This window comes from Melopsittacus undulatus, chromosome 2 (assembly GCF_012275295.1).
Source record: "Melopsittacus undulatus isolate bMelUnd1 chromosome 2, bMelUnd1.mat.Z, whole genome shotgun sequence".
Lineage (NCBI taxonomy): Eukaryota > Metazoa > Chordata > Aves > Psittaciformes > Psittaculidae > Melopsittacus > Melopsittacus undulatus.
The window spans coordinates 118,515,818-118,535,914 of NC_047528.1; the positions used below are offsets into that span (position 1 = coordinate 118,515,818).

The 20,097-nt window shown below is 38.7% G+C and overlaps 1 protein-coding gene across 1 annotated transcript; it reads right to left on the reverse strand.

Moving 5' to 3' along the window:
- Positions 1–880: 880 nt before the first annotated feature.
- LOC101876606 (suppressor of tumorigenicity 14 protein-like) lies at positions 881–18,735 on the reverse strand. Its single transcript, XM_034074518.1, has 17 exons — positions 18,655–18,735; positions 18,161–18,329; positions 17,397–17,515; positions 16,452–16,519; positions 15,589–15,770; positions 15,454–15,492; positions 15,128–15,347; positions 12,773–12,912; positions 11,147–11,244; positions 10,248–10,360; positions 9,240–9,373; positions 6,849–6,956; positions 5,679–5,798; positions 4,865–5,048; positions 4,144–4,415; positions 2,443–2,579; positions 881–1,039 (listed from the first exon to the last, which is right to left on the reverse strand). The coding sequence occupies exons 1-17, from the start codon at positions 18,733–18,735 to the stop codon at positions 881–883; spliced, it is 2,343 nt and encodes a 780-aa protein (XP_033930409.1).
- Between the last annotated feature and the right edge of the window lie 1,362 nt (positions 18,736–20,097).

Here is a 20,097-nt window from a genome sequence, read left to right on the forward strand (position 1 = left end):
AACACATCAGAAGCATGCCAAACACATTCACAAAGCATGCAGGAGACAAAGCTGCAGAGACACACTTGCAACGTACTACAAACATTAGATCCTACACAACTATGTTTGAAATGTAAAGGTAATGTCAAAAAGAACTGAAGTTTCCTTTTGTTTCATTAATTAAAACTAACCACTTTTCTCCTCTTATTTAAACATCACAAAGAACCTAAATGATGCTCTTCCAGTTCTTGAATGAAAATGTCTTACATCCTAACATTTATGATACATATTTGGTGTTTTTAGGAAAACAGTGGAGAAAGCACAAGAGTTACAGCCCAGAAAGCAGAGTCATGCAATGGTAGCATAACCAGAGAATGAATCAATCTCAGCTTTGCACACTATACTGATTACAGTATTTGTATTTTCAAGATATATGAAATAATATTTTAAGCTTAGAATCCTGTTACACCACTAAGGTAATATATGAGTTGAGTATATATGGGATGTGGCCATGAATATCTACATATGTGTATGTGGAAACATATGGCTATATAGACAGCAAGGGAGGTGGAGAAAGGGGAGAAGATTCATAAAAGGGATTTGGCTGTATTTTGTAAGAGGTTCTAATACATTTTATGTTGGTTTTACCATAGTGCTGTTTCTGCTGCTGGGGATAAAAAACAAGAATCCATGAGGAATCAGAAGTTGCTCTGAATCTGAGCAGTTACTGCTAGGTGAACAACAAGATAACCAACAAGTTATAGTTTCTTCATTAAGAAAGTGCGCATTCTTTCCTGAAGAAACAGTCAGTGGCATTTCATGTTCTATCATCAGAGTGTGACAGACCACTTTAGGAAGCAGCTTTCCTATAGGAGATGACCTGCATTTTTGCCTTGGCACATCAGTTTGTATTCTGACGAATCCAATCATAAAGCGCTGTCACCTTAGTGTATACACCAGGACGATTGCGTCGAGCACATCCTTCACCCCAGCTCACAATACCTGCAAGGTACCATCTATTCCCCTTTCCTGTGCAGGCCAAGGGACCTCCAGAATCTCCCTGAAATGAAGGGAGTTCAGCCATTAATGCATGCACACATACACACACAGAGAACCGTAGCAAAGGTTAAGTTATTCTAACACAGTAAATTCCTGCCCCTCTTTCTCAAATCAAAATTAATATTAGAATCTTATTTCTGGATAAGGTATACCCAGGTAGATGTCAAATTCCTTTGTTTTAACTTATGGAAGTAGCACACTAATGGGTATAAAACAATGGCAAGAAGTAGTTCTTACAAATACTCATTGCTAAATGTCTCATTACAGGATTCATAAGGTGCCTGATGACAGGTTGAATGGGGAGAGAAGACAACAGGGATGGAAAGCAGGAATTCTGCTACTGTTTGACCATAAACTGTTCACAGGTTGAAGGCAGAACTCTTATATTGTGCGTTAAATAGGAACAGAAAGATAATACACACCCCCAATCAAATGAAAACAAAACCAGGTACAATCAAGTATTCTCTGCAGTTTCATAATCAAGACTGTGTTCACATGCATAGATAAGAGGAAGGAATAAAGACCAAGGAATGTGCAAATAAAAACTGGCTTCTCAAAGGGAGCACACAGCCCTGTAGAGCTATGTAGAAAAGCAAAAATGACCATTCAGTTCAGTGGACCCAACTGCATTTGGGCTCACAACTGCTTTGTGCTGTTTTGAGTTCACCTTGTATGCTTTCTGTAAACACACCACCCCATGGAACTCTGAGCACTGATGAACACAGCTCATCTCTGCAGCTGTTTCTGATGCATACAAGGCAGCTCACAGCCTCCAAGTTGACCCTGGGGTGTTGCTGTGGTTTGCTTACTTGGAGCTACAATGTGGAAGGGCTCAGAATAAAGCCATGTACCATGAAGAACAGTAACAACAGAAAACCTTCATTGCCAAACCAAACAAAATTATCAAGAATTAAGTAAAGAGCCACAACAGTTCTTGCCCTCCCTCAGGCTGCTGTCGTACTGCCAATTCTGATAATCCAGGAGGCTGATCTCTAACTGACTTGAGACAGGAGGCTATGTAGTCTGGCCAGTTACACAGCTAGTTCTGAAGGACTGAAGGGGCTGTATGCTGGTGGAGAGAGGGAGGATCCTAAACAGGAGCCAAAACCAAAGAACATCCTAGAGTAATGAGAAAACAGAGTCTGAAGAGTAAATGTTTTATCTCTCACTGTAATTATTACATCCTCTAAAGATGAAAGGTATTTGATATTTATGTCGAATTTCCTTCCTTATTTTGGATACCTTTCAACTACCATGTTAACAACACACACTCAAGACATATCACTTCATTACTACTAATGAATAAACCCCCCAAACAACAAACTGTGAACAACCCACAGCTTTGAACAGTTTTCCAATGCAAGCAAATATTCTTTTGTGGGTTTTCTACAAGTTCCGGATTACCTGACATGCATCAACACCACCGTTCAGATTTCCAGCACACAGCATACGTGATGTGATAGGGTTATCATACAGCCTGTTGCAAACACTTCTGTTGATTATCCTCACCCGAGCTTCTTGCAGTGTTTTGGCAAGATGACCTATTAAAAATAACAATAGTATTGCAGAGGTTATGGAGATAGAGATTTCTAACAGAGATATCACCTCAAACTAAAGAGAGTAACTCCAACCTCAAAATCTGATGACAGAAGAGCAATTCCCCCCCACACTTCAATTGCTGCCTGCCCTCAGCATTTGAAAGCTGTTGTCTACACGACCCTCTAGACAGATGTTCTCCATCCACCACCTTTCCTTTTCCTTAGTCCTTATCCTTATGAGCTTGTTCTGCCAGAAAGCAGCAAAAAGCCATGCAAATTAGAACACTACACACAGTGTGACTGATTTTGAATGCCATTTTAAACTATGCCCAAAGCTTTCTGTTGTTATTTACACTATGGTTGTTTTCCAAACATTGTCAAACTACTAAATGACATTTCTACATTCCTGTCTATCCTCTCACTTCTATGGAAGGAGCTGAGGAATGAAGCTGAGATGGGAACAATAAATCATTTTAAACCATGAAATTTATAACTTACAAGTGATTTAAAGAGCTTAATTCTGTATTACAGTCTTGGTGTAAGGTGTCATTGTTAATTCAATATCCTCAGTACTGTTTTGGCCAACAGTGAACATAACCTTTCAATACCTGAATGATCAGAGGAAGCGCTGGGCTTTGGTTTGTTTGTTCTTTCAGCTCTGAGGATGGGTTGGGAATGAAACAGGTAAGACAGAAAAATATGTGGTTTTTTTTTCACATGCCATTAAGTTGCATTTTAAGTATTACATTTGCGAAAAAGCAATTGTAAGGAGGCATCAATTGTAAAACCATTTCTATTTCAGTAAGCTATTACTTTATTATCTAGATTCAATATTATTCTTTTAAAAAGACATATTAAGAAAGCCAGAATTACCATAGCAAATGGCTTCTGATCAAACACAAGGACCTAGATCTCTGCACAATTGTGGAGACCACTGCAATTCTGAGAAGCTAAGCCCAGATTCCAAAGCTGGCTCCTGTTAAATGCTGAAACAGGGCCAAGATCCTGTGGGATCCATCACCTCCTCTCTCCAACTGCTTGCTTCTTTCCTGCCTCCCCACTGCAGCATGCTGCTCCAGGCTGCACAAAGGCAAAACTCTTCATGGGGCATACATTAAATTGCCTTTGGTTAAGACAGAACAAAAAGATCTCACACAATACTGCAATTACTGCTGTTCATAGCTTCATATCATCCAACACAGTCTCAGAGGCAATTTCTTTCTCTAGATTAATTGCAAATAACTGTTTTCTTTACCTGTAGGGTTACTTATGAGCTATTCACTAGATAAAATGAGCCATAAGCATCAAAACAAGCACATTTTTGTAGACCTATGGTCATTTGGTTTTCAATGGTCTGTGACACCTGAGTACTTACAATAGTCACCTATCACCATCCACCCAAGCAAACACTTAGAACTGACAGACTGGAGCTAAAGGGACATTTTCTAGCTTTTTATAGACCTACTAAGAAAACCAACAGTATTTTTGTTACAACTTTAAGTATTTCATTGCTAGAATTTAACACGAAGCCAAACTTGCAAGAAGCAAATCCAGGAAAGGAACATACTATGTTCTTTTATGGCTCCCCAGCCAGTTACATAGCAGACAGTTCCATAAACAAACACTCTAGAGGTGCTGGGTAAACAAATGGGCTGTACCAGCTCACTGAAGAACACAGGAGTCTCCATTTCCAACAGGGCAATGTCATAGTCTGAGATAGAGTGGTCGTACTGTGGGTGGACAACAATCCTTTTGATTGATCTCATAGCTACACGATTGCTCTTTTCAGTAATGGTATGCAAGCCCATATATGCTCTCCATCCCGAAGGAACGGAGTATCTGTAAAGAGAATGGTTTTAGAATGTCCCATTACAAAGTAACGTGGTGTCAGTTCATTCCCTTTTATTGGCTTTAAGTATTTAATGAAACACAACAAAACCAAAGCAGATGGAGTTGATGGAGTAGAAACATACATATACTATAGTGTCTGTTTCCTAAAATATTAACTAATGTTTTACTTACTATTTTGAAAACACTGTTTTCCTGGATCTATAAGACCAATTCCTTGCAATGCACTATGCTTTGGAAGTGAGAAAAGCTGACTCCTTGCCACAATGAGAAGTCTTTTCAATTCACATTACCTAAACAGAACCCTGGCAAGTTTAATACTCCACTTATCAATAAATAGTTCTTTCCTTGGGGGAAAGACCATAGCTTGTACTGAGAAAATCCCTGCCTTATAGTGTTCATCCTCAATCTAACTCTATGACAGTGTAACTTACTCATACCTCACAGAATCAGAATCCAGGAAGCAATGGGCAGCAGATAGGAGCCACCTATTGGAAATAAGAGATGCACCACACACGTGGCCATGTGCTCCCATGTGCAAACTTGCTTGCCAAGGCCACTTTCCAGATCTTGCATCTTCACCTCCAACAATTCTGGTTTTCTTCAGCTGGTGTCTTCCACAGGCTAACAGAGATAATTTAATGAAATCATCACATAAACCACAACGTCATTTCACTTTATTATGCTTAATACAGGAACTTTTATCCATACTCCTCAAAACTGTTTGAAAGTAAGTACTTTGTTGCTGTGCAATCAGTAAAAAGGTAAATGTGCTTGCACATTCTCATTGATTAGGCAGGCCATTGATAAACCCATTATTATCTATGTTCCCTTACAGCTTTTTGAAGACATTAGTAGCTCGAAAAGGTATTTCAGCACAGTTCTAAGCTGGGTTGTTCCAAAATCTGGTTTGAATAAAACCTCCTATCTTCTCCCTCCTTACATAGTATGTACAAGGAACACAGCTCCTTGACTGCATTTCATTCAGCCAAACCCAAGCACTAAGACCTACTAGCTCACCATGGAAGAGTGCATTGCTTGAAATAAGTCATCATAGACAGATTGGATCAGTGGATTTAAAAGGAAAGAGTACAAAGTTCAAGACAGACATTTTCATACTGATGTTAACAGGAGATTGATTTCTTTAATTCACATTTGATTTAATCAAGTCTTAATCCAACAATGCCTGACCACAGCACACATTCCTGACTCACTTTCCCAAAGTCATTCATTTGTAAACAAATGTTACCACACCACAGTTCATTTCATCAGATCCATCTGCACAGTCTCTTTCCCCATCACACTCAGGGTTTGGCTTCAGCAAGCATTTTCCATTGAGGCATTTGTATGCATAAGGGGAGCAACTTTCATAGGCTGAAATAATTTAGAGGAGACAGTGTCATGATTGGAGGCACTGTTTCAAATGATTAAAATCAACTTGTATTTTCAACCTATGTAATACAAGTTGTTCAAAGCTACATATTCCCGTTTGCTTGAAGTCATAGTCTGCACTGGTATAAACTGGGCCCTCTATAGAGAAGGGACAGGGGGAATGTTCCACTTTAATTAACAATCATGCTAACTTTGGTCTCCACTGTTCATAAGGAAAAAGAGGAGCTTCCTGCTGTTCTCACTCATGTTACTGAAGTCTAAACTGACCAAGCTAGGCTTGTTCTCGCTTCACCAGCCCTACTGGCATCACAGATCATAGATCTTCACAGCAGATGTCATCTAGAAGTCAACCTTTATATTATTAACTAAAACCTGAGAAAATTGTGGAGGAGCTTTATACCTGCTTCCAATAAGTTTTTTGGCTAAGGATTATCACAGTTTCACAGGATTCAGAGGGAATCCTGACAGATCTCAGCAATAGGTTTCCATTTCTATCATTCTCTTTGTCAGTTGTTCACAGTGACCCATGAGCAGTGGAAGGGATTTATTTACATTTTCCAAAAACCAAGGACATGCCCCTGGCTAATTCAAGGATTCAAGTCAAGGCAAAAACTACAAAGGCAAAATGCAACAAGCCACTAGGGAGACAATAGTACCACCAGCAATGTCTGTAACTGCTGTGGGTCTACAGTAGAAGAAACCATACATGTCCCGAAGCTATGATGTCTCTCTCCCTTACATTATTTGGTACTGATCTGGCTGTTGCTCAGAGAAAGTGCTCTGCTAACACTAACTACAGCATGCTGTAGTTAGGTCATCTAACTAAAATCACCATTAGCTTCATTAATTTCTTATATAGACTTTCAAAAGAGCAAGTTATGCTCTGCTTGGGTTTTTTTTTCCCCACTACTATGAATCTTGTACTTTGTGCTGTGAAAAATACATAAAATACTACATTAATCCATTAAAATAAGCATACTCCTGCTTCTGCTTTCCATATCTTTTGGAAGATACCTAAAAATGTATACTTACAGCAGTTGTTTTCATCGCTGTCATCCCCACAGCTGTCATCACCTTTACAAGTCTTATACTGGTGCTTACACTTCCCATCACCACAGTTCAACCGTTCTGGGTTACAACCTGAAGAAGAAAGGTCTATAAATGCTTTATAATCCCAATAGCTGGCTAGCAGCCATGTGCTATGCTCCCTACCAGAGGTCACCTTGATGTTACTGTGCCATCTCTGCCAGACCTTAGTCTACTTTGGTTTTGGTAGCCTCAAGTGACAGAGACACTTACTGCATCACTTCACTTATGCTGCTCTGACCATGGATTACTTCCCAGTCAATCTTTCTGGCTGCTCTTTTATTGTTCCTTATCTTTGGTGTTCAAGATCCAGCCTAGAACCAGTATTCTAGCTGAAACCTTCCCACTGGTGACTGGGAAAATCAAGTGTGACACTTAAACCCCCCCTAACAAACCCAAGCAACAAAAAACCGAACACAAAGCACAGACAGTTGTGTAACTCTGACTTTCAAATCTGCTTTTGAGCTACTGTAAGCCACAGGTATTTTTCAGCTGAAAAAGCAACTTAGGGAATCCACATGTGTATTTGATCACCTAAGTTCAGTTCTTGTCTTTATTGAGTGGGATATAATTGTCTCCATATACATTCTCCAGCTTGTCAGGATGAGCTGTTTCAATACATTGCTCTCACATACTTCCCTCTTCCTATGATGTGGGACTGTGTCTATTTCACAAGAATATCCTCTAATCTATCACTTCAATAGCTAGCAAAATATACACAGGACAGACACTGGCAGAATGACAACAATATCCTTCCATTTTGGTGGAGTCATTGGCAATCATGCTCTGGAAACAGCTTTATATGGTTTTGTCTCACAATGCTTCCTTTACTTACTGATAAGTTTGTCACATAAAACAGTACCAAATACAACTTCTGCTCTATTTACCATGTCACAGCAGAGAACTAAAACCTTCCTGCTGGTTTTAAACACCCATTTCACTGTTTACCAATACTTTACTTTGACTACTTGGTGCTTTGTTTGTTTTCTGGAAGCTTAACTTGTAAAGATCAGTGTAAAATCCCCTGCATTGGTTTTTTCTGTCCTCCCACTCTTTAAAAACATTACTCAGCCTCTTCTGCAGGCTTTTAGATTTCACCACATCCTTCATGTTATCTTAAAGAGAGCTGCCAATACTTTAGAGATCATTTCAGCAGTCTCCAAGCCAATGCTAAATGCATTAACACAGAACTGTACCCTGGAGAGACATTAAAATGGCCATTAAAAAACAAAGCCAGGTGTCATTTTTAACCTAAACTGAAAGAAAACAAACAGGAAATCCCATTAATTTTGGCATAATCTGCCAGAGATTTTTATCAAGCAATTTGAATTAAATAAATCAATACTCACCTAAATAGACTTAGCAAATGAAATTCACATTCATTGCCTGACTCTAAGTGATTCATCAGAGATATAATTACTACTGATGGTGAACACCTCTTCGGTATGTTAAGGTAATGAGTTTTACATAGGATCATGTAAGGGCTTGGGGGGAGGTTAGTAGTGCTAGAAACCAAAACAAGGCATTCTCCATAGTACTAGCAATACAAATTGCCTGACATTAAAGCGTTGTAGTATTCACCTCTGTGCTGCTACACTCCAGCTTCATGTCTGATGTGGACAAAGGCTTTATCGAACACTTCACACATCTAGTTTCAGTATGTAACAGCCTTTCACCAAGAATTCCTTTCAGATTCACTTCAATTAACAACTGACATCAATGCAAAGGTGTTTCTTTGCAAAATACAAAAAATATCTTCTGCCACTTTCTTTTTGTTTTTTTTTTTTTTTTTGGCATGTCTAAAAATAAGAACTATGAAAGAAAACATAACCAAAAATACTCCTTTTTCTGCCCAGGTCAAGCTAACAGACATTTCCCTTCTAGTGGAAACTTCCCCTCAGTGGAAGCTTCATTTGTCTAAACCTAGAAGCTCACCCAAAGCATGCTGAACTGTGAGTTTAAAATGAAGATGAACTAGCCATTTTTAACTCCTTTTGGCAAGAGTCATGCTAAGAGGCTCTCTGCTCTCCTGTTTTCAAGTTGCAGCTTGGCTATTTTAAGATGATGGCAAAAATGATTAATAATTAGATCCAGAAAAATTGGGAAATTTTACTTCCTATTTGACAGAAGTGGTGTGAAAAGTTAGAAAATGAGTACTAACTTCTAAAGGCATCTTTTACCTAATATTGTACATTTATTTGTTCAATTAGCTGCATCATAACATCTTAAACATCGATCTCTTGCACTTAGGTTAAGGAAAAAACACAGGTTGATTTCTATGTGGTTGGTCTGATAAGGTTTCTCCTTAAAAAATGAAGTACAGGCTTATTCACTTACAGTCTGTGTGACTGAAGGCTTTGTATTCAATGTAAAACCCTCTGTGGGTGACTAGCTCGTCAGAATGGAAGTTGATTGCGACAGAGTAACCATATTCTCTGTTTCTGTTGCTTTCAGGAAGAGCTTTACAGTATCTAGCAAGACAAAAGAGAGAATAATCAATTTCTAACCAAACTGACCATTACCTCTCCTTTTAACTAAGGGTACCAATGCCAAAAGCTTTAAATAAGAAAGATGAGCTCTTTTAGTGTTAAAACATCACAACAGAAGTATTAGGAAGCCTACTTACAAATGTGTTCCACTCCACAACTTCTCTGGGACTAATAGACTGAAACAAATACAGCAAGATGACCCATATCAGAGTCTACCTTAGAAACTCAAACCACTTCAAAGTGTGGTTGATCTCAGATTTCCCCTTTAGGTTTGCAAATCAAAAGGCTACAAATCCAGTAACAGAATATGGAATCATACAGTGTAATCCAAGTGCTGATGCTGGTTTCACTGTACTCTGGATACTGTGTTATTTGAGGTTCGGTGTTTGCTGTTTGGGGTTTTGGGAAGCACGGGGTTTTTTGTTGTAAGCACACACATTGTCATTCATCTTATTTACAGAAAAGAATATGATCACTGAAGAGTAAGTAGCATAGAAAATGAAACCTCAGATGCCACAAGCTCTTCCCCAACATCAAGACCACTGCCAGGAATACACAATTCAACTGCAACTGCATAAAACGCCAGTTTTCTATGTCATTGCTCTTAAGGGGATCAATGAAATGAGTGTCTAACACTGTAGAAAAAGCAGGATGCTTAAATGAACATAATGACAAATCATCAGTATTAGAGCAGGATTAACAACATTCTTCTGCTGAAATTCACTGGAAGCACCCAATTCTTATTGACATTTACCTTATTGCACTGGAAGTGGCAAGACATCTTTTGCTCAAGTACAGTATGTTGTTCAACATTGAAGTGCAAATTAATACATCAGAAAATAGAGTATTTACTCACCTAACCCCATCAATTTCTAACCAGTCTTTATCACATTTACTGGACCCTGGAGACTTCTCTTGAATTTGTATTATGAGGATCTTCAAGGAGAGCTTGTAGCCAGGCAATGGTGCCTAAAAATCAAAGGATGAATATCCTGACACACAGAGCCGAAAATGAAAAGACCTGTGCTTCTAAGATGGTAAATCTTGTTTTGCTTATTATCAGATTAAAAATACTGCATTTGTATTATGCAAATCATCACCTTTGAACAACCAAAATACTTCACTATTTTAAACATGTATAGAAATCCTTTCATACCCAAATTCTTAGTCCAGACTCTGCCAGATAGAAGCATGTAAGACTTCCTGCAATCAGCACAAAGCACAGTATTTGAGGTTCGTGCTGTGTTTGTACTGCTGTGTGCTCCAGTAGCTTAAATAAGAGATTAAAGATATCTATGGCAGCTGGTTGTTCAATGGCATTAACTATGACCTCTTTGATTTGGAAAACCTTTTTCTTCCCTTTCCTGCATATAGGTGAGAGTTTTATGCTACAAACTGCAGTTTTCATTGAGCAGGTGAAAGGTAGAGACTTGTACCAACTCATAGACATGAAAAGCATCCTTTGTCAGGGAAAGTCAAAAGAAAACAGTTAACACTCAATGGAGCAACAGATCAACACACCAGGAAGCTGGTGGAAAACAGGAGCAGTTTCTAAGTCCAGCCAAAGGGCTTTCTGGAAAGCCAGAGCTGAATTTATGAGCCAGAGAAGTCCTGTTTCTGCAGACTGGGTGCCTAAGAAGTCAGGTAGAGTAACCTTAGTATCTTTCCCCTCCATTTCACCCACAACAAAAACATTTCTCCCAATGTTATGTCACATAAAGCAAAGTCATCACTAGCAGGTGTCTGAGCACTTACTCTGATGATCCAGCTGCAGTCAATATTTGGTGGGTAGTAACTTGGGTAGTAAGGGGAACTCAGCGTCCCATTCCAGGAAATATAATGACCACCACACACTGAGAGAGAAATACATCAGCAAGAAACACAGTTATTTCAGCTGTACTCAAGTACAGAGTATACTTCACTTGCTAGGACCTCCTCTTTGTACAGAAACAGAAGCATCAGTTGTGACAGTGTTACAGTATTAGTAGTGTATTTTGCCTGCACTAACAGAAAGTCACATAACTTTACTTCCCCATCATACTGAATTTCTCCTATTTTTGGATCAAAATACAGTAAAGGATAAATACAAAACAACTTCAACTGAAAGCTTTGGTTTTTTGGTGTTTTTCTAAAACCCCTTTATTTCATGGTAGGTAGAAGCAGCAGTGAAATGTGGACACAACAAATCTCCCCCTTCCAATTTACTTCTGACCTTTCTTGTTGACTTATTCAAGCATTAAATAGCAATCAGCCCAAAGTGAAACCTCTGATTTATTCCATATGAACCAGAGCACTGTGTGTGTCAGTTCTCAGTCTGAAAATTCATGCCGCATTTGAACAAAGTCTCTGAGGTTTTATCTTATATCAATCAGGATCTCTCTTACATCACCAGTCTTTAGTTCCCTTTAGGTAACAGAGTAAATGCAAACACGAATATAACAGATAATAAGACAACTTTGAAAACAGCCAAGTCTTCTGGCAAATCCCAGGCTACACATCCTTTGGAATGCCCATCCTCAGAACAGTGAAACAACTTGAACTTGCAATGTGCATGGGATAAGTACTTGCCTAAGCAGAGACAGAAGCCAAAATGTGTAAGCTTTGGAGAAGTTTATCCCCTATAATTTGTTCCACAAGTTAAAACGTGTTCACTTATTAATTGGCAAACTCTTTCACTTGGACTTCACTAAGTAACTGTGGCTAAATTTTGCCTTTAAAAGCTCCTATATCTCTTGTAACATTAACAATTATTAACAATTGTTTTTTATCCTGTAAATTAACTATTTAAATTTAAGCCATTTAAATTAACAATTTAAAAAAAACCAAATATTTATCCTATAACTTAACATTTTATTCAAAATACTTCACTAATCACCAGGATCTCCTGCAAATTTCATAGTACTCCCTAGGCTTGGAATATACTACTTGGGTCTTGAATATGCTTTTCTTAACTGCATATGTACACTATACATATACAGTTAAATACACTGAACAGGGCTTTCAGAAAAGGATCAAAGACATATTAGAGACACTTGCTCTCATTATCCGTTTTCATTAAAAACACATCCCTAAGCTGGGGATGGATTGCCAAAACTGATGCAAGTGCTGCTGTGGCACAGGGGATAGCTAGCTTTGTCTAGACATATAATACCTGTAACCCTATCTGGCTGGCTGCTCTGCTGCCATTGCTCAGTGTTGCCATGTGCTAAGAGTGATGTCTGGGCATTCTTTTAGTAGATCAAAATGATAATTCCATGACTTCCATGCCATCAATCCATTTCCCCAAATGCACCCAGGCAATATCAACTGATCGTTGATTTTAGAGGTAACAGAAGGGATAAGCGTGCTTACATCAGATGCTTGTTTCCATTAATTACTTACTGGTTTTCGGAACAGCTTGAAAGTGAGCTTTTAAAATGCTGCTTTCTTCTCTTCGGTCCAGTGAAAAGGTAAGCAACATTACATTACTTGACGAAGTTAAACGTACAATAGGAGGAGGCCAGGCTCCAGGGCCACACCATCTGAAACATCCCCAAAACTGCATCAAAAACCCCAACCAAAGAAAACCAAAAGAAAACATTTCCCACATTGCAGTCAGCTTTGCTGAGAAAGGGGCAGAAGTAACACTCATCTGGTCATCTGTTCTGTCAGAAGCATTCCCCTGGCTACCACTTCCCTGTTAGCATTGCACCCAATTGATAGTACACAAGACACTGGTTTCCCAGCACTGAGTCTTAGTCTCCATGGATGAACATTTAAGTTTTTTCTTTCTCTATGCATAACAAATGAAAGTAATTAAGTTTAGATCTCACAATAGCAGAGTATTTCCATCACAACCCTATTATTTGACACCACCAAGATCCAGAGTGACAGCATTAAAAAAACTGAAGAAAGTCATTTTTGGCTTTAGCTGGCTATTCCCTGCTCCCATGTCATGTGAGGCACTGCACAATGGATCTATGATTTGCCTCTTTCACACACATTACTAAATACTTCTTATCATAATACCTGTCAAATCCTTTACAAAATGAATGCTTTGAGTCCCCTCTGCACTGGTGTATTGAAGTCTCTGAGCATCTTGCCATGCTACCCAGCTGACAATCTGACTTATACTGTAGCTGTACCTCTTGTCACAGCATAAGCCAAATAATAAGGCAAGTACATATGAGTTGTACACATGAGATGTCTACTTTTACACTACAACTCACAATCTCAGCTCACTCTCTAGTATTTGTCACTGAACAACTCTGTTGTTCCAGTTTACAGCAACTGGTGAGACTCAGTCACCATGTGATCCTATGCCTCAACATCAGAGAATAACGGCTATAAAACAGGAATTTCTGGCTGTCATAGATGGTGGAAATCATATTATTAGTTCTACCATATTTGTCCAAAGTATATCACCAGCTGCTTGGAGCTTAAATAGAAAATTAATAGACATATGCAAAAACACACATAGGTAGGTTGGCAACAAAAGTAACCAAAAAAAGACAACTTTTCTTAAGTACCAGTAGGATTTTAACATAATTTAAATTATCAGATTCTGTTCTGGTTCTTTGATAGATACCAATGCACATTCTTGAGCTTTCTGTCTCACAGATAACTGCATTGATGCTCCCTAAACATGTTTCATTGTACACCTGTATTGGCTTTGTTAGCTTTCAGGTGCTTTCATGCACATGGCCAACTCTACATTTCTGGTTCCTAAAAAGCAGAGCCACTGCTTATAATATGCCATAGTAACTGTCCCATAATCAGCAGCAGAGCAGATGGAGCCCATCATCAGGAATGGGATTCTCCATGCTATGCTACAGTCCCAGACTAAGTCCTTACGCAAACCCTGTGTTCACTTCCATAGCTGTCCTTCTGATAGTCCACCAACAATGACAAGCTTTTGTGTCTTGTTGCATAAGGAGAGAAATAAGTCTGTTACCTTCTCAGGTAAGTTAAGGTACTACTAAATCAGACACTCCTAACTGAACCCGCATGCTCAGCTAGCCTCTATAAAATATATACCCCTTGAAAACATCTAATCTCAGCTTCTAAAACTTATTTATTTTGTTAATGAAGACAGATTCAGGCTGGATAACATGTCCATATATTAAATTTTACTCTGGAAAATGGGAACCATGTGGCTACTGAAGGTTAAATATCATCTGATCTCACTTAAGCAAATGGACTGACTACACAGGGACTCTGAAGATGGTGTCTTCCATAGGCACAATGCCCCTGTTATGACCAAAGACTTGGCTATGACTGGACTGCTATGAAACAAGTCTATTATTTCCTAAAAGGAATAGAATACTGGGAAAAAAAGGTATCTTTTTGAGTTATTATGAAAAAAACCCTATTGTAAATGAATCATAACGTAGAATAAACCTCACAGTAATTCATAACAGGCTTCCCAAGCAAGTGGTCACTTCTCTGTCAGAGTTCAAGGAGTATCTGGACAATGGTCTTAGTCATATTGTCTAGTTTTAGGTACACCTGTGATGTTTAGGGAACTGGACTTGATCCTTATGGGTGCCTTTCAACTCAAGATATCCTATTATCCTAATTCACTGTGGGGAGGAGGGAGAATACAGAAGATTCTGTTGTTGCCCTATACAAGATTTTTAATTAAGCTGCACTTGGACTCTTACATTTTGGAAGCCCCTTTAATATCAATTTCACATCACTACAGCTTCAGAGTTTCTGTACAGCTCAATAACATATCTTTTCTGTGTACTGTCATACCTTGTAATGATCTTGTTCTGCAGAGGAAGAAGGAAATCATATGCTGATAAATGGTGTGATGCACAGCTGTCTGGAGTGACACCATGCAAAGAGATAACTACCAGTCTCACCACATAGTTAGAAGGAACTCGCAGCCTCCATTGATAGAAAGACTTTTTGGGATTCATCAGAGTTAGAGTCCTGTTGTTACCTGGCTTGGCATACAGGTCAAAGGATGCTGCTATACAAAAGAAGCTAGATCAGTGGCTGAAAAACAGGGAAACTGCCATTTTTCTGTTACAGGATTTTTTCCCCCAAAGTGATAGTCAGGATTGAAGCATTATTACCTGATTTCAGCATCACATCATATTCTGTGGAATCTGAAACTGAAATTTAATAGCTATCAGCCACACAAGCCAAAGACACAAACAGGAGAAAGAAAAATAGACAGAATAGGTACTAAATGACAGGTACATTGTTACCAAAAAGCTCCATCGTAACAAGATCAAAAGCTTCCTCTCCAGAAGAACTGAATGTGTGGGCTGCTTGTTTACAGCTGATTCTCTTTATTTCCACTGGGGTTAAGTTCTGAAGAGAAGCAACCACATCCTGTGGTGCCCAGAATGTATTCCAGTAGTAAGCTCGAAGTCCAGACTCTCCTTCACTGCAGGGGAAAAGAAATGCATTATAAATAGAGTCTAATTAGTATCTTGGACATGCTTTCCACTGCTTTGCCTTTTTGGCTTACTCAAAACACAGCCAGTTGAACTGTGGCACAATGAATTGCAGCTGAACAAGGTGGCCAAAAGCTCTCTTGTTTAACAACTGTATTTTCTATACATGAGAGATACTTTGGAAATAAGTTGCTTCAACTGTTACACACAGAGATGGATAACTACACCTCACAGCAAATCCTTGCAATGTTTCTTATGGAATTGGATGTTTCCATCCTTAATGTATAATTACACGCTTTTAAGATCACATTACAGCTACACACATTCTTCCTTAATATTCTTTGACTGTGGCACCATATGACAATATAGTTTCATGCTCATACATATATTTTACATCATTCTTGTTGGAATTTCCAAAATGAAAAGCAGGTAAAAAAAAACCTACAAAGAAATCCATAAACCAGGGAACAATTAATCAGACTTCATTTTTCTGTCCAATTCTACAGGGCAATACAGAATTCACACTATTTAGTGTGCATGTCTGCATTTTTCATTCTCTGTTGTAGAGATCTGCAGTGTTCTTCCAGATAACTCATTTAAAATCCATGGAAAAAGATATAACTATTGCAAGAGTATCTCAAATTTACACCATATGCAGGAACAGGACCCACCTGAAAGCAGCCACTACAGACTTCAAGTAATACTTTCCCAAAAAGGAAGATTCATATGTTTCTGCAAACTGTTAAGCAATATTGAAAGAAAACATAAAGCATTACATTTTAGCATCAATACCATCTCCTATTCTATTAAGTATTTACCTTTTTCCTCCTTTCCTCTTCCTCATCCCTCATATTGCAAGCACTACCTATATTTCTCACAAAATGTGAATCCATTTGCACTGAAAACAGAATCAAAACCTTTTGAGACGCATAACATTTCAGACCATTGAGACAGCTCTTGAAAACTAGCCATCAAAAAGAAGCCTTTATGAATACCTTTATATTTATATTTATTAAAGTATTTATATTTATTATTTATTTATATTTATTAAAGACTGTTTCAGTCTTTAAATTTCTACCATATAATCTGGACATGAGCAAAGTGTATTGGCTCTGCACAAAGCAGCTTTGAGACACTAGATTAGCTCTTCTGAAAAGCAGAGGCTAACAGAGAACTGCTTTGTGTTTAAGATTGTTGCTCACATGGACCCAAGAAAGTGTATTGATCTCATGAATAGAAAGCTGCATATGAAGTGCAGGAAAGCAAATGTTATAGGGAGTAAGATAAAACAAAACCAAGTTGGACACTGAATTGGAGCTATACTTAAAAAACAAACCCAGCACAACAGCACAAATAAACCCACACCAAAACAAACACTCCAAATTCCTTTCAGATGAACTATTTGTCCATAAGCTTGAAACGCCCCTATGCTTTATCACCTAGGGTATAGGTATGAAAAACCCCAGCTCTCCAGCTACATACCTAAACCTGTACATCATCAAGGCACATTCTAGCTTTAAAACCCCTATGTGACTAACTGAAGTAGTCTCCTCATTCCCAGTCTAATTCAATATAAAAGGTTTGGAAGTTATTGCTATATTTATGTGGGAACTTACAGAATTTTGGATCGCTTCTGCTTGCAGGAGGAATTCCTGTGACTCTGGATCATTGAAGTCACTTGTGTAAGTCACATTAGGAATTTCTACACTCCCACCAATATAAATAAAGGAGAATGCTGGAGCTGGGGAAATAAGGGATAAAAAGATTAACACAACCAATAACAACATGGAAAAACTTCCAGAACAAGAGGCTGGAAGAAGGATGGATTTGTCCTTGCCATCTGTAGGTATTAGCTCTTAAAAGAAACTTCCAATAATAGCCAAAGTGCTAAGTCAGTCCCAAGGAAAGGAACGAGGTACAGGTTCAGACGGGCATTTCTACTGGGAAGCTTCAATTGCTAAACTTTCATGTACTGCAGCTATCTCCTCCTGAAGAGATACAGTTTTATCAGCTGTCTGTGGAGATCTGGGTAGGACCACACACAATTTACCTACCCATTCTGTGCGGAAAAAGGGCCTAGAAGATGTTTAATTCCTATGTGTTCTTGGTAAAGACAAGAGTTATAACAACAACAGTATTTACAAGCAGAAACGAAGAGTTCAGACAGAAAACACACACCTCTGTTATTCTTATGCAACTACCATCTGTTAATTATTGTGCATTTGGTTGCTTTAGCAAAGACATTAAGGAGAAGGGAAAGTGGGCAGTTTATACATGCATTATGTGCTTAGCTGTTTCAAGCAGAACTTTGCCATAGTAATCATTCACACAGTGCAAAACCACCCATCCCACCCAGACCATACTGGGGAATAACTCTTACAGAATGAATAGTGCAGGACTAATACGGTTACTGTAACTATTAAAAAACCAATAGGTAGTATTCCTAGAAGCCATCTTCTCCAGAAACAGGACCTCATCCATTTGAAGAGACAGTACTTCCGACACAAGCCTTCTCGGTAGGCTGGGCAGTAGTGAATATGCGGACCTTCCTAGAGAAAGACACAGGAATGCATTAGTAAGATAACAGAACAAGAGCAATTATACAGTATCTTTACCTTCTTAGGTTTTTTCTTTAACAGGTTTAAATTGAGATAACATATTTCATGCTATCAGCTCTGCCACACCTGAAACCTACATTTCTCTGTTGCTTGCTTGCAGCATGCATTTCAAGCTGTGTAAGCAAAGGGGAGAACTGTTATCCCTTTTGTTAGGAGCAATTTGCACATGAAGAACAGAGATGAATACACACCAGAGTAAACAGAGAGATCATTTACTGTGTTCCTACCATAAAGCTTAGCTAGCAATGTCTCTTACCTGCCTTGCAGTCTGTTCAGAGCCGTGTGGAGCTGGTATGCTGTACACTGAAACCCGGCTGGAGGGGAACGCTCCTATCATGATGCCTTGACAAATGCCTTTTACTAACCTAATAACAGAGCCCTAAATGAACCTCATCTCTTCAGCACAACCCAGAATACTGTGCTGCTCTCTCTGCTATGCACACCAGGCTTCTCTCATTTCACCTGTGCCATACTGCTTGAAGCCAGAGCCAGCTGATCTGCAATCAAAGGTGGGGAGGAGAAGTTACCATCACTGTAACTCTTTGTTTTCCTAACTGGCTAAGTAGGGTATGGATCTCAATTCCAAAACAGATCCATTACTGTTTTCAGAAATACAAGAGTAGGAAACAATTTGTGACAGAATAAAAGGACATACAAACAATTTACAGATAAGAGAAAGATAAATGAGGAAACTTCTAGTGAATACCTGGTGGAGGCCACAGAACTATATATGATAGAGAATAAAGGCACAGTTCCACAGACCACCTGATTTTCCCAGCCGCAGGCCAGTGCCATAGAATAAATGTAATTGTAAAGCAATTCATATTCACATTTCTGGTTTGAAATAAAAACCACTTTCAAGTTACCAAACAAGTTCTAAGTTATATATGTGCAAATAGGAAAATAAAGGGTGTATGCAGGAGAATAACATATTTCATACATGTTGAGAAAGAGTGTGCACAAAGGCTGAAACTTAGAGAAACAAAACAGGTCCAAGATATCTCAGCCCTGGGAAACAGAACGGGAACAATCGAACCAACCCCAGCAGAGCACACAGGGACTACAAAAGGGATTAACTGGAAGGCAATCCTCACAGCTCAGGAATGCAAACTACAGCTGTAGACAGATTGCTGTGCTGCACACCCAACATGCTGGCTGACTGACTAATACTTTGCTCCTTCCCTTATGGAACAGAAATGCACAGAAGAAGTACCTAGAGAAAACAAAGACTCTCTTTCATCATCTCTAAAAACTTTATCAGGACTTTACTTAACATATATACATTCAGAGAACCCAATTCCATGGCAGTTCCTCTCAGAGAGCAGAAGCATCAGTTTCATTTGGCAGGGACAAGATCATTGCAGTAACACACATCACCATGTTTACTCATCCTGTTAAGGCTGCCTAAAGATAAAGAATTCAAGTCCTCAGGTGAATAAACTTGATTATGAAGAAATTAAGGCAGGAAATTAAAGAGTATCTCTAAATCATGCACTTAATTAAAATGAATATTGGAGTTAAGAGTACTGTTTTTTACCATGCTTAACCACAGATCTAAATAATGAAGGCCATACAGCTTTTAGAAGATAAAGTTCACTTTCTGCCCTCTTTGACAGCTTCTCTTTGTGGAGGAGGAGGAGATGAGATAGGAAAAGTAGCATTTGCAAGAGTACTAACAGTCTATTGCTACCTCACAGTT

Coding starts and splice junctions, on each gene's coding strand:
- LOC101876606 (XM_034074518.1), bottom strand. CDS start 18,735: ATGATAGGAGCGTTCCCCTCCAGCCGGGTTTCAGTGTACAGCATACCA. Junction 12,913..15,127: donor CAGAACAAGATCATTACAAG/GTATGACAGTAC, acceptor GGGATGTTTCAG/ATGGTGTGGCCCTGGAGCCT. Junction 1,040..2,442: donor GTGGTGTTGATGCATGTCAG/GTAATCCGGAAC, acceptor CCTTCATTTCAG/GGAGATTCTGGAGGTCCCTT.